Source organism: Poecilia latipinna, unplaced genomic scaffold (genome assembly GCF_001443285.1).
Source record: "Poecilia latipinna isolate Pla-1442-1.1 unplaced genomic scaffold, P_latipinna-1.0 Scaffold273, whole genome shotgun sequence".
NCBI lineage: Eukaryota > Metazoa > Chordata > Actinopteri > Cyprinodontiformes > Poeciliidae > Poecilia > Poecilia latipinna.
The window spans coordinates 391,602-405,675 of record NW_015112889.1 but is presented as its reverse complement, the minus strand read 5'-3'; the positions used below and the strand labels follow the sequence as shown (position 1 = coordinate 405,675).

General features: G+C 38.5%; 1 protein-coding gene across 3 annotated transcripts in view; it reads right to left on the bottom strand.

Moving 5' to 3' along the window:
- Window positions 1–1,002: 1,002 nt before the first annotated feature.
- The window catches only part of inpp5a (inositol polyphosphate-5-phosphatase A), a 220,012-nt gene continuing 206,940 nt past the window's right edge, over window positions 1,003–14,074 (bottom strand). For 2 of the 3 annotated variants that reach the window (XM_015033581.1, XM_015033582.1), the window contains 4 exons: window positions 9,246–9,357; window positions 4,110–4,205; window positions 2,609–2,696; window positions 1,003–1,296 (listed from right to left, as the gene is read on the bottom strand). In XM_015033581.1, coding sequence (XP_014889067.1) covers window positions 2,616–2,696; window positions 4,110–4,205; window positions 9,246–9,357 — 289 coding nt within the window. In that variant the 3' untranslated portion in view covers window positions 1,003–1,296; window positions 2,609–2,615. The remainder of the gene's footprint in view (window positions 1,297–2,608; window positions 2,697–4,109; window positions 4,206–9,245; window positions 9,358–14,074) is intronic. The other variant, XM_015033583.1, reaches the window with a different exon arrangement.

Genomic DNA, 14,074 nt, shown 5'->3' with positions numbered 1-14,074 from the left:
GAAGGAAAAAATAAAAACGCTGCCGTCTCCGGTTGCCCCCTTTAATGCTCGTCCTGGGGGCTCCACACAGCAAAAGAAGAAAACCTCCCTGCTTTCTTCTTCTGGGTTTAGAGTCTTACATTTGGAAATAAACACCTTTACAGATGACATTTCTCAACTCTTACACACTTTAAGTCTGTGTAGAATACTTGGCACCACAATGCAGTAACAACAAAAAACAAAACAAAAACAAAAGTTTACATCTTAAAGGGACACCCAAGCCTACTTAAAATATCACATTCAGAACCATAATATTATAGAAATAAGTTAGAGTAGGAATAATAATGACATAATGTGAGGGTGCTATTTATATCAAACATTATCTTATATATTTTCCATATTTATATATATATATATTTATATACTTGAATGGTCTATGGCACTGCTTAAAACATTCTTGGATAGGCAATAAATCACCAAAGAGTTTTTCTTCCTGAACTTATCCAAAGGTTTCCATGGCGTTCCCGCTCGCTCGGCGTCTGCCCACGCTGCAGCACTAACGTTTTGGTGCGAATCATAAATTAACTCTTTAAAAAGTACAGCATATAAAATGAAAAAGTCCACTGATGTGTCAGGCAACAGGATGAAAAGTATATAGTTTCATATAGTTTCGTAATAAACTAAGATCAGAAGTCCTACTTATTCCAACAGGGACGGCGAAGTTTGGTCAGAGAACTGCACTAAAACCATCCAAGGCTCTATATTATACTGTCAAATGTACAAATAAACCTAACAATATAGATATACAACATTTTTTGCATTGCACATTTTTCTCATCTTTTCTGATTTTTTTGTTTAACACCTTACATATTGTCTGAAAAGTAGCTTCTATACATTTAGGCATACCTAAAAATGGCCAGTAAGCTCTAAAAGCATGTAGTATGACTGATTTGGATTAGAGTTTTGGAAATAAGGCTGTGGCATGGAAAAAAAGGGTGGCTTATTCATCGCCCTGATTGTCTTTTTTTCTTCTTCTGGGGAATGGGGTTGCATGGCAACGGTGAGGTCAGCAATGTGCGTCTGTCGCACGGAGCCGGGGCCCTCCTCGGGTGCTCGTCCGCATCTCGACAAGTGTTTTATGGAGAGAAAACGGCACGGATGAGCCGTCCGGAAAACTCAGCGCCGCTGAAAATAAAAGAAGCTTGTCTGGGATCTTCAGTGTGTGCTTGTGCAAACTGTGTGTGTGCGTGTGTTTTTCAGGTGTTTTCACATAGACTCTTCATGGAATATGTTCTACCTCCCTTTGGCAAGAATTCCCTGTGGGAGAGGAGAGAAAAAGGAAAATAAAACGTCTACACACTGATTTTAAAAAGTATTCGCAGCAGAAACACAAAATCTTATCAAGTATTTTTGGTTCAGTTTCTAGTGCGAATATCTTAGTGCACCTGAAATACGACAAAACTAACTCAGAAGAAGCTTTTCAGTAAGATATTGGAGCTTGTTTAAGTAAAAAAATCCTTAATAAGGAATTATTAACTTAAATCAAGCTCCAGTATTTTCATGAAAGTTACTTGTAAGTTTGTTCTGTTTTGATCCAAATGTACTAAGACATTTACACTAGAAACTAAACCAAAATACTTAGATTCTGCGTTTTTGCAGAGTTAGGATGCTTTTCAAAAGTATTCATGACTCTTTTGCACATTTTGCAAAATCACAACCACAAACTCCAGTGATTTTCCCTCCCATAATTTTCAAGACTTAATTAGATATATGTCTGAACTTTGACTAGGCCATTCTAACACTTAATAGACTTTTATTTATTTATATTTCATTTTTAGGGTCGTCATCCTGCTCTAGTCTCAAGTTTTCTACTGGTTTTTGTATTTAACTACATCACTGCAAAAACACGAAATCCTACCAAAGATTTTTGTCTTCCTAGTGCAAATATCTTGGAGTATTTGAAATAAAACACAACTAACTAAAAAGTAACTTTTTAGCAAGATAAATAAGCTTCTTTCAAGTAAAACATTCTCAAATATAACTAAAAATACAAGTTATTCTTATAGCAAAATATTTTCCTGTTTAAAGTGAAAAAAAAATCTGCCAGTGGAACTAGTACTATTTTGTTTATATTAAATAATTATAGACTTAAAACAAGCTTATCTATCTTGCTGAAACGTTACTTCAAAGTTATTTGTCTTGGTTTAAGTGTACTAAGATATTTGCTTTAGAAATTAGACAAAAAATTTTGACAAGATTTTGTGTTTTTGGAGTGATTGTTCACAAACTGCAAAATACTTCTGTTTGTGATAGTGAGGTGACAAAATGGGAAAAGGTCAAAGTAGTATGAATACTTTTGCACTTCTTGACCTACAGCACATTCGCTCACGGGTTAGAATAAAAAAACATTAAAGTCTAGCTTGTAAGACAGCATCTTAAAATGGCCTTGGCATTTTAAGTTCTCAACGGTTGAAGTTTTATCTCTGGATAAAAACTCTTCAGACAGGAAACATTTGCTCTTACAAGTACTTTGGTGTGAGATAATGGGAGAGAAAACACAAGCAAATCAAAGCAAACAGTTGCAACAATGGGGAGAAATGTTAATAAAGAAAAGAAAAATGATATTTACCACGAAATCACTGCACCACACAACATCTGCAGGTACATGCATAAGGATTACCTTTCCCCGCTGGTAATCGGAAGGACAGGAAGACGGGCTGGAGGGGGGAAGGAGACAAACCACAGTCAGGAAAAAGAAACCGGTGAGTTGTTGCTCTGTGGGAAGAGGACTCGCTGCTGCCCTCTGACCTCTGAGCACCTTTAACATGCAGGTTAAACTCACACAGCAGCACCGCACATTTTTGGGCCTGAGCGTCAACTACACCGGACACTTCTTAAACAGAGGCAGCCGAGATTTTAGCACCGATGTGTGATTTGGAGGCTGCTGCAGTTTTTTTTTTTTTTTTTTAGTGTCCAGGATGCCTTTGCTTGAGAACAGATTTAATTTAAGGCACCTCTGTCCATGTTTAATGTGTTTCTCTACTCTGTCATGCAATATTTCTCCAAACTCCTAAGACTGTGAGAAAATCTGTTGTCCTCACTATGATCCCCACAGGTTTTCAATCAGATTTAGTTTTGGCCTTTGACTAGGCCACTGCAAATCTAAGAGTCCATTCACACCAGCCCTGTTTAATCCGCTTTTATCCAACTCTACTTCGATTGTCCAGAAACTTTAGTTCATTTGGGGAGGTGTGAATGCAAAATTGAACTTTTATGTGGACGAAAAAAGGCAACAATGGTCCGTCTATAAACATAGATCTCTGTTCTGATTAATTGAATTCTTCCAAAAGCAGGAAGTGGACTAAAGCGCAGGGCATTCTGGGTAAATGCATCCAAAACAAACACGCTAGTCTAGTGCTAGCAGGAGAAATGGCTAACGACGAGAGACAAAACAGAAATCCTATAATCGCTAAAATTTGATGCTACTCCATATTTGATTACAATTTGCACAGGAGGAAGATATGCTTCTTCTTCAGAGGTTTTCATGTTGTTTAATTCAGTGGGTCTTGGTGCAGCGCCACCACAGGCGAGGAGGGGAATAACTTTTTCAATCAGTTTGGTTCGTTTGACAGTCAATGTGAAAGCAAATTGCACTGACTGAAAATGTAACAAATGTTGCAACTTTAGTTCCAAATCAAACCAAATCTACTGGACTGTCAGAAGGGAAAACAACCTACATTTTATCTCGTTGAGTTATTATTTTTGCTGGGTTAAGTGCATGTTTGGACTCAATGTGATGATGACAAATAAAGTCCCTTTACAGACGCCTCAAGATCAAAACTGACTGGAATTTGGAACTGTTCTACATTAGATCACATTGACAAAAAAAGTCCCTAAGCATGACGGTGCCACCAACGTGTTTTGCAATAAAATGTTGATGCAGAGAATTGTATTTGCACTGCACGTTTTTTATTTTATTTTTTTTTTTAATCCATAAGATCATAAGACATTATTTAACAATACTTTGAAAAGGGGTTTCTCGGTGAGGTGAAAGCCTCCTCCACTTCCTATCAGTTTCAACAACATTTAAACAACATTTAGAGAAATATGGTTGGAGCCCCTGGTGTTACCTTGTGGTCCCCCATGCAGACATTTGGCCCAATGTTATCATACACTATTGAATTCTCGTCATTTTCCTGCTCTTCTTCCTCTCTCTTATCTTTTGGCTGCAGAGACAGAGAAATAAAATGCATTAGTGCTGCAGAACCAACAGAAACACATACAGTCAAACACATTTTGGTTACAGAGGCAACAACATTTGCAAAGCAGCCAATCCAGGAGTGACATTTATTTGTCTTGGTACTGACTGGCTGGAAATAATTAACACCGTAGATGTTAGCTTTTGGTAGTTTCCACTGCGTATTAATGGATATTATTTGATGTTTGAATTATTAAGCATTTTTAAGCGTTCAAGTATTTGTGGATTTTTTTCTATTCATTTGAGTTGTAACAATATTTGGGGGATTTTTATGAATGTAAACAATACTAAAGCATTTGAAAAATAATAAAGTTATAGTTTTTGAGTTTTTTTTTTAGAAGAATGGAGCTACTGGCCAAGGGAAGTATTAATCCTACTGTCATCAGTTGGTATTTAATACCTGGTTTTTGTATAGGGTTGGTGATGATTGTGCGGTAAACTGCATTGGAGAAATAACTTTTCATTAGTGGCAACAAAAAAGCCCACATTGCAAATCTGTGCTGTTTTGATGTTGTACATGTTTAAACTCAATAATTCATATAAAAAGGTAGGTAGGCAAAATGCCCCAGAGGCAACAATCAGTTGGACCCACAAGTTATATAAAATATCACATGAATGAGTGTGTAATTCTAAAACAAGTCGTAAAATAGTTAACTCTGTGAAAACATTACAATTTTGTATTTTAATTTCAGATCTAAATGATTTGAAACCCTTCAGAGAGGAGTAAAGAGCAGAAATAATTCCCAAATTGCGTATTTGCTTCATCCCCCCTGTAATCTGAACGCTTTGTGAAAGACAATGTTGTTTCTGGATTCCTGTCCACACACCGAGAGCCCGATGCCTGTTCACTCATGAATCTTCAGACTGGAGAATAAATCATAACGCGTCTGGTTGAACTAAAGAGTTTTTGAACAGCCACACGCACAGAGATCCGCAGTCCTGTTTCTGAGGAGGGAGTGTGAGAATAAGCGATAAAGCAAATTCAGAATTAAGTTCAGAGCGATCCGGCAGCGGTGCGGGGTCAGCGCGCCGCCCGCCTCCACCTCTCTACCTCTCCAAGCGAGCCGCCACCTCTCTATTCAAGTGACGGGCGTCCCCCCTTCCCCGCAAGCCCGGGATTCATTCATCAAACACACACTTGGTAATTTACAAAGGCAGCATAAAATTGTGGATTTTCGGGCTGCGTAATCTTTAGACAGATAAACAAATTACCCGGGGGCTCCTCTGGCAGGGAGGGAGCGCTCGCTCGGCTACACATTCATTACCGGCGCTCCCGGAGCTGGTGCCGCGCCGCGCAGCCAGCGGGCAACCTTTGGCGTGTTAGGGCTCGGCAAGCAGAAAATAACATGATGGCGAGTTAACCGACCGTGCCATGATAGATGACGCCGCATGCCGGGCTGTTTACGGGCCCATGTCTCAACAATCTGTAACGCTCAGAGCCTGAGAGTGGGCGCTCGGTGAATCATCAGCCAATCTGCGAAAGCACTAAACTGTTCCACTCCGGCCTTGCATTACCAGCAATTAGCCGGCACTTCAGGGCGAAGAAAGCAAACAAGCAGCCAGCTGTGAGGGAGAATCACCTTTAACATAATTCTGATAAATTAAGTTGATAAAGGAGAGAAAGTACACCCTCTTTATTCCAGGGTTTTACTAATGAGGACATAAGGAAAGCAGCTGCATAATATAATACCTGATAAGCATCATCATCAGCGTTTCCATTGATCATATATTTGCGCAATTTGACATTTTAAAACTAAATGTGCTTAATGGAAACACCCTAATAAAGAAAAAATATAATTTTCTGAAAAAAAAAAAAGTTTTGGGGTAAGGATGAGGTGTTTTTGTGGCCATATTGAAATTGTTTTATTTTGTTAAACTGCAATGGAAACACGTTTTTCACGTCACATTATGTTGCCACTGGCGCAAACCACGAAGAAGAGGACAGGAAGTAGAGGACAGAAACATGTGGCAGCACGGTTGTAATGACTTATGGTGTGAACAAACTTATTCATATGTGATTTTAATTGTGTTTCTTGTTTAATGGAAACTCCACAATTATGTTTTTTTTTTACATGAGCAGAATATTGACAATGTTTTGAGCATCTAAATCGCAGTTTATGCAATTTGCATTATAATTTCTGCCAACAAAATGGCAAGATGGAAAGATAGCAACAATAGCCTTATATTATCAATCCAGGAAGAGCTGCAAGGATTTTTTTCAAAGTATTTAAAGTTCATCATTCTGCAGAGAGATAGACTACTCACAACTAGGTGTGTCATAATTTTGCAGGACTATAAATTGTGATAAATGATAGTATTGTTTTCTTGATGATGGTGTAATAATGCAAGTCCTCCTTCGCAAAGAAGAATAAACTAATTTTGTAACAAACACCTAACACTGAAAATGGAAGACATTTTAAAACTCCAAAATAAAACACAACCAAAAACAATAAATAAAACAGGAATATAAAACATACACAACTGAAGCCATAAATAAAATGGATTATGATGTGTCTGTAAACGAAATTGCCTTTCAAAAAATATAAATCAGAATGGAAATTATCGAGCTCATTTTAATTTATCATGCGATTAATTGATTAATCACTTATGGCGACAGGCTTATTCATTCAAGTGGAAAGCTGGCAATCCTCCTGGAAAACCCAACAAATTTATCCTACTGTGCTCTACAAATATTATAAAAAACAAAAATATTTATTAAATCAAAATGTGAAAAACAAAAAAAAATCCTACATTTTAGCAGCTCTGTAGCAGCAATAACTTAGGAAAGGTTTTCTGTTTCAGGTTTTCAGACTCACTCACAGTTTGCAGAAGAATTTTGGCCAACCGGTCTTTACTTCATAGATTTAAGTCATTAAAGTTTGCAGACAGGAAAAAAGAAAAGGATGAAAGAAGAAATAAAAAAAACAAAAGATGCAAAGAAAGAAAGAAATGTTAAAAAGAGGAAAAAATAAATTTAAAGAAAAAAAGAAAAGAATAAAGGAAAAAATGAAAAATGAGGAAAAAAGAAGTTTGCAGAATCCAGTTTCTGCACATCTGTGTTATGCTCCACAGCATTTCAGTCAGGACGAGGTCTGAACTTTGACTGGACCATTTTAACACCTAGTTTTGTTTCATTTCCAGCCTTTTCCAGCAGATTTGCTGTTTGGCATCGTTGTCATATCATGACCTTGACCTTTGGGTCAAGGTGTAGCGGTCAGACGGACAACAGGAGTGACTCATGTTAGCCCATTGAACCACTCCTCCATCACCATGCTTGACAGTGAGTAACCATGTTTTGTTTTTTGTAAAGCCTGAGGTTGACCTTTTGTGTGTTTAGTCATTTTTCTGAGCTCCTTTTCCTGTAAACAGAGATTAATTCCAGTTTCTTCTTTGCTTTACATATAATAAATGTTTTGAATAACGTTTTTGTACAGCTGAGGTTAAACCTAAATTATTTCACAATTGGCAAACATCACATCAGTTTTATTACGCTGTGATATCTCATACTTTAGGTGTTTTAAAGTTGCTGTTTTCTCAACCTTTTGTTCCAGAGATCAGCCTTGATGTTTTAGGAAGGCTGCAGATCTCCATTGAAGCTTCAGAAGAAAGATCAGGAAGGAATTTCTTCTCATTTGTTGAAGACAAAAGAAAGCCAAACTTCCTGAGCAGCCCCCCCCACTGTGAACTGGTACTGTACAACACACTGCTGCACCTCTCCCACACACACACACACACAAACACACATTTCCAGATGAAAGCTGGGCTTTTCCTGCACAAAAGGAGTCAAGTGGCTAAAATACTAAGGCTTAGAAGTCCAAAACGCTCAAAACTTTGTTTTTTTGTTACTGGCTGGTTTGGGTTTGAAGATGTATTTGTCAAGGAGTAAAACCAAATATATGTGAAAACTACTTGGCTGCACGCAGGATCAGTCCGTAATCCAGCAAACAAATTAGAGAGTCAGGAGAGAAACAGGCTGTGGGAGCATTAGAGGAGGAGAAAGGTGGCAGATTGGCTGCTGTTTGTAATTCTGAGGAGGATCCAAAGTTAAACAGGGGTTCAACTCTCTGAGGAAGACAAGGCTTTATGAAGAAGATGGGGCCCAGCAGAACTCTATAAGTGCTGGGATACACACTGTTCCTTGGCTCGGCGGGTCAAAAGGACATTCAGGAACAAAGGGAGGAAACATTTCATTCGTTTAACATTTAAATACAGCTGGGAGAGAACACCTGTTACTGCGATGACATAACGAGCTTTTTGGGGTCTTTTCTCTAACAGCTTTGCAAAACTAGCCTCAAATAGGATTGAGGGTGTCTGTTGGACTTTGACTAGGACATCTTACACCAATATTCCTTGATTGAACCCATTCTGTTATATCTTTGGCTGTATGTTTAGGGTAACTATCGTGTTGCAGCATCTGGATCAAACGGGAAGATTATTCTGCCGATTTCTGTCCCGCTTTTGGGCACATCCGGTGAAATCAGGGAAGAAGGAGCACACCCCAATAATCAGAAAGTTTTTTAAGCAAAAATACATTAAAGACCTGTTGTCGTTGTGTCAACCTTCCAGACCACTCAGGTCTTCTGGTTCTGGTCTACTCTGCATTTCCAGAACCAGAACCAGTCATGGAGAAGCAGCATTCAGTTTTTATGCTACTCTAATCTGAAGCAAATTTCCAGAAAAACTGTAAAACTGCTGAAACACTGAGTTCATTTAAAGCAAAGCTAAAAACCAACCTGTTTAGAATTGCCTTTGATTAATAAAAACTGGAATATTGATCAATATATTTGATGTTTATTTGCTTGATGATGGCATTTGACATAATCAAATGTCAAATTTTGACAGGTTTATTGCTTTTTTCATAAGTGGTCACTATGTTAAATTTTCATGGGGTTGTTGAAGTGCTCTGTGCAGACAAATTTGGCTTAAAGTTTGTGACCGTGACATCATAATGACCAAATTCTTTGGATAAAGATGTTGCAATTTTTAAAATCAAAAGTCAGTTGCTCACCATAGCCATCAGGTGTTTAGCAGAAATTGACAGGAGGATCCGGTCACACCAGGCGGGGCATCTGGTGGTGTTGTACTGCTTGGCGTGATGGACGTCCTCACTGTACGGATAACTGCAGAGAAACACAAACGTAACAATCAGAGCAACAAACGAAAAGGAAAAGCTATTCACTCCTGGTAATGATTTCCTTAGAAGACGACATTAAACACAACGTGTAGTAATCAGAGTTGGAAGAGAGAAATAAATATCATCTGTCATCTCAGAGATAGAGATCACAAGAAAACAGGAGGTCCATTAATATGACCAATCATCTGAGTAATCACTTGAATCAACACACAAGGATGGCTCTATCAAAGCAATCTTTCTCTGCCAAATGTACAGGTTGCGTGTGTGTGTGTGTGTGTGTCGGAGGCTGAAGTAAAACAGAATGAGTGTGATTTGTGCAGAGCGGGCCAGAGGCAGATTCAGTTGCCCATATGTACAGCGACACCCCGGCACGGTCATCAAAAACAGATTAGGCGCCGCAGCAAATGGCCATGAGCGATTGTGCCTTGGAAACGGCGGGGGAACAATCGCGTGATTTAAGTGGCGGAGTCGGGCGGGAAGCCATCGAGCTGATGCAGATTTACATTGTTGAGAATTCAATTTGCCCCTCCGGCTCATCAAACTGCTTCGGATTTACACGCCACCAATCCAATTTGTTTGTCTGCGCTCATCAGGATGTAACAGCAGGCTTACATACTGTACTACCAATCCAATTTGCTCCCTCAGTGCCACGCGCGCTAACTGTAGCATAACACCGAGCCACTTTCCTCCGAGGACAATGATACCCTAATGGTAAAATAAACACACACAAACACTTGGGGTTTTATTCATCACACTTGCCAGGCTTTGATAGCTTAATTGGACATTGTAGTGAAGAATATCATATCTTTCAGTACGGTTCTTTTTAGTTCTTTCACCACAACAAGAGCTGGGATGTAAAGTGATACCAGAATAATCATCTCTGTGGCCATTAGCACAACACTTAGCCTTTCTCTATAACACTCCTCAGTTCTGGAGGATACACTTTACACTGGGCTGTAAAGATCAGCACAATGACAGAAACTGTCATGTAAGAAATGAGAAAATATATTTTACCACAAGTTATATATAGTATTTGTTCCTGTATTTGAACAGATGTTTTTATTTGACTACAGTATGTTATCTGGCCTCTTTAATCTGAAATTGAACATTATTTAAATATATAACAGGTTAATCACTGCAAAAACATAAATCTTACCAAGTATTTTTGGTCTAGTTTCCAGTGTAAATATCTTAGTGAACTTGAAATAAGAAACTAACTTAAAATCAACTTTTCAGGAAGATATAGAGGCTTGTTTTAAGTAATACTGATGATAAAGTACCAGTTCCATTGGTAGATTAATTCATTTACAACATGGGAATAATATCTTGTTTTAACTGAAATAATCTGCCAATGAAACTAGTACTTTTTCATCAATATCAAGGAATTATTTACTTACAATAAGCCTCTACATTGCTAAAAAGTAACTTGTAAGTTAGTTTGTATTATTTCAATGTACTAAGATATTTGTACTAGAAACCAGACAAAAAATACTTTGTAAGATTTTGTGTTTTTGAAGTGACAAAAGTTCCTGTTTTACATATATGTAAGGTTTTTTGTTATGTTGTTCTTACTAATTTTTCAGTCAGAGGCCTCTTCAGCTTTGATGCGTGACTGACTGCTACTGGAGTTCCTTCTTGCACAAGATGTAAGTATTGTATGAACATGAGACAAATTATTTTATTTGCCCTCTGAAAGACTAATAAACTTTAATTTTGTACAAAACACTCCAAACTGGAATTGGAAGATATTTTAAATATCCAAAATAAAACACAACTACGAAAAAGGAAATAAAAACAACAAACTGCTGAAACCATAAATAGAATGGATTATGAAGCCTGTAAAACAAAATGGCCCTTCAAAAAATGTTAGTACTAAGAATGGAAATGATTGAACTCATTTTAATTCACCGTGTAAATAATTGATAAATTGATTAATTGCGTATTGCGACAGACTTGGAACCAAATACTTGTCATATGTAGCTCTGTGTGTAATAAATGTTTGCAATACCCATAAATGAACTTTTCAGTTCTACTCTAATTTACTGAGATGCACCTGCACCTTAAAGCATAAGATGTCTCTGGCTCACACACCCACACACACACACACCCCCACCCACCCACACACACCCCACCAGGTGTACAAACAGACCTGCTGACTTCTTAAAGGAGTTCCCCGCCTCCAATTAGCATTAATAACATTCAAACCCGGGGGGGATGGAGGTTTTGACATGCAAATCAAAGGTCTGAAGGAGTGATCCTGGGATAAAAAGAGCATGAAGAATAGGATGAGTGAAACAGATAGAGAGCGGCAGGCAGAGGAGAGGGGATAAAGATGGATCAGACAGAAGTGAGGGTGGAAAAGAGCAAAGGCTTCAAAGAGCTTTGAGAGCCGCTCCACTTCAGGGTGGCCTGAACGCCGCCGCTTCCTGAGGTGACGGCCTGAGAACTACCCACCAATCAGGGTTGGTCTTGGAGCTTTATTGACTAACAAGACTGGGGTCATTTTGGTGTTAAACAGATAGAGAGAAAATCAAGTTTCCCTCTTCACCTCCTTCAAACAATGAACTCCCGCTGGATAACTTCCACCGAACAAAACAACTCGGTCACTTTTGATGATGGCTGGTTGTAAAAGTGATTAAAAACACTCAGCCTTAACCATTAAACTCCCATTCTCTACATTTGCAGGTGTATACTTCCTTTTTCTGTTACCGCACCCTCCACTGAGTCCAACATGAATGCAAGAGCAAACAAAGTGATTAATACGTCTGATAAGGAAACTCACAACCTTATCTTGGAGGGTAAACTATCGGAGAGGGTGTGTGGGTTACAGCAAGGCTAATTACTCTCATTAATGAACTGCAGCTGATAACTTCTAGCATTCTGTGGCTGGAAAGAGGCAGCATAGCTAAAACCTCTCAGACACAAATCAAACATGGAAAAATGACTCCAACACCCACGATTATGAATGAGATATTTCCCAGAGTTGTGCATGTAATGCCAGCCACATCAGGTTTAACAATAAGCACATGCTCAAGTTGAGACTGAAAAATGTCCTGTGATGGATGCCTGTTGTTGAGACTGTACAGTTAATCCATTCTTTTGTGCAGCCGGCCACTCTGCAGATGATACATGTGTGTACGGTCTCCTATCAGGACCCCGCTAGCAGCCATGGAGAGCTCATTCATTCATGCTTGGTTTAGGGTTTAATGTTTGACTTGGCTGCTGGCACATTACTCACATGTGTTGTTGCTGGTTGGTGTCAGCTTGTTTGTCTTGCAACAGTAGAAAAAAAACCCTGGCAAGGTGAGGACAGCCCCGACCTATAGGGTGAAACCTGGCCTCGCCCAGCAACCTGGGAGGCAAAATTCATATACAGTGTAAAAGCGTTTATACTGCCTGAACTTTTTCACGTTTTTTCCAGATTACACCCACAAATTTTGATGTTTTTCAGTTTATCTTTCTAGTTTTTATTACCCCAGATGCTGACATTTTGCCCATTCTTTCATGTCTGATTGGACAAAAAGCGTCTGGTGAATATTGAATTTCAAATCCGATTATTTTTGCCCATATCTAACATTTTCCCAGCAGTCTGGACGGCTCATTTCCAATCTTTTCATTAGCCTATTCCTTTTTTGGTAAATTATGGGTTTATTAATTAGTATTGTTTTTGTTTTCTGTGTTTAATGTTGGTCATTTACCAAAATAAAGTGAAATGAACTGATTTTTTAAACAACTAAAGTTAATATAATTACTTGATTGTGCTATAAAATGGCACTCTGTGCCTGGAAAACACATAATACTCCCCCTTTGAAATGGTTTGTAAATGAATAAATAAACGAATGAATCCTATCCATTTATAGGATATTGTTTTAAAACCTAGTGTTAAAATAATCTAAAAAAAAAAAGATCACTTTTTTGTCACATAAAATCCTAATAAAGGATTTTATTGGGATAAAATGGGTACATAACAGTTTCTGGTTGCAATAAAACAAAATATGCATAAGTTGAAGTACTATAGATGCCTTAGACAGGCCCTGAGTTTACATTGCTCTATTATATCTAATGTGGCTACACCCAGTGCATTTTTATGAAGCTGTCTTTTCTTAATTTTAAAGTCCATTTAGCGAAGAGCAGACACTCTTATCTCCAAAGCAAAAGCCTTATATGGTGAAAAAGTGACAGGCCAAACAGTGGACTATTCACTTACTGAGTATTTAATGAGTGCAATATAAACTTGAGGATGTAGGTAGGGCAGGAAGCCAAAGATAAGAGTTTTCATATGCGAGACATGATGTCATGGGCGTTAGCGTCGATGGGATTGGCTGGAAGTAGGAATCCGTTGCTTTCAAATGACTCGTAGCCTCTCTACATCTATGTTTGCTTGAGGTTGTCAGGGGAAGCCTGGTAAAACACAACACACAGAAAGCTTCAAGAAGATCAGCCAAATGCTATCAATAACGCTGAATGTGTGGAGCTGGGAGGCTCACAGGCACAACGTTGGCAAGCGCAAACAGAGTGCAACGCCATCGGTTGCCCTGCAGATTTTCAGGGATTCAGCAACGACAACTTCTGCCTTTAGCTGATCTAAATGAAGACAGGAAGACACAGATGGCGTCCATTTGAGCTTCTCTGAGCAAGATCTCTTTAAACAAAGCCTTCGTCTCAAGAAGCGTCGTCTCAGGAAAGAGGCGACGCTATTCGAC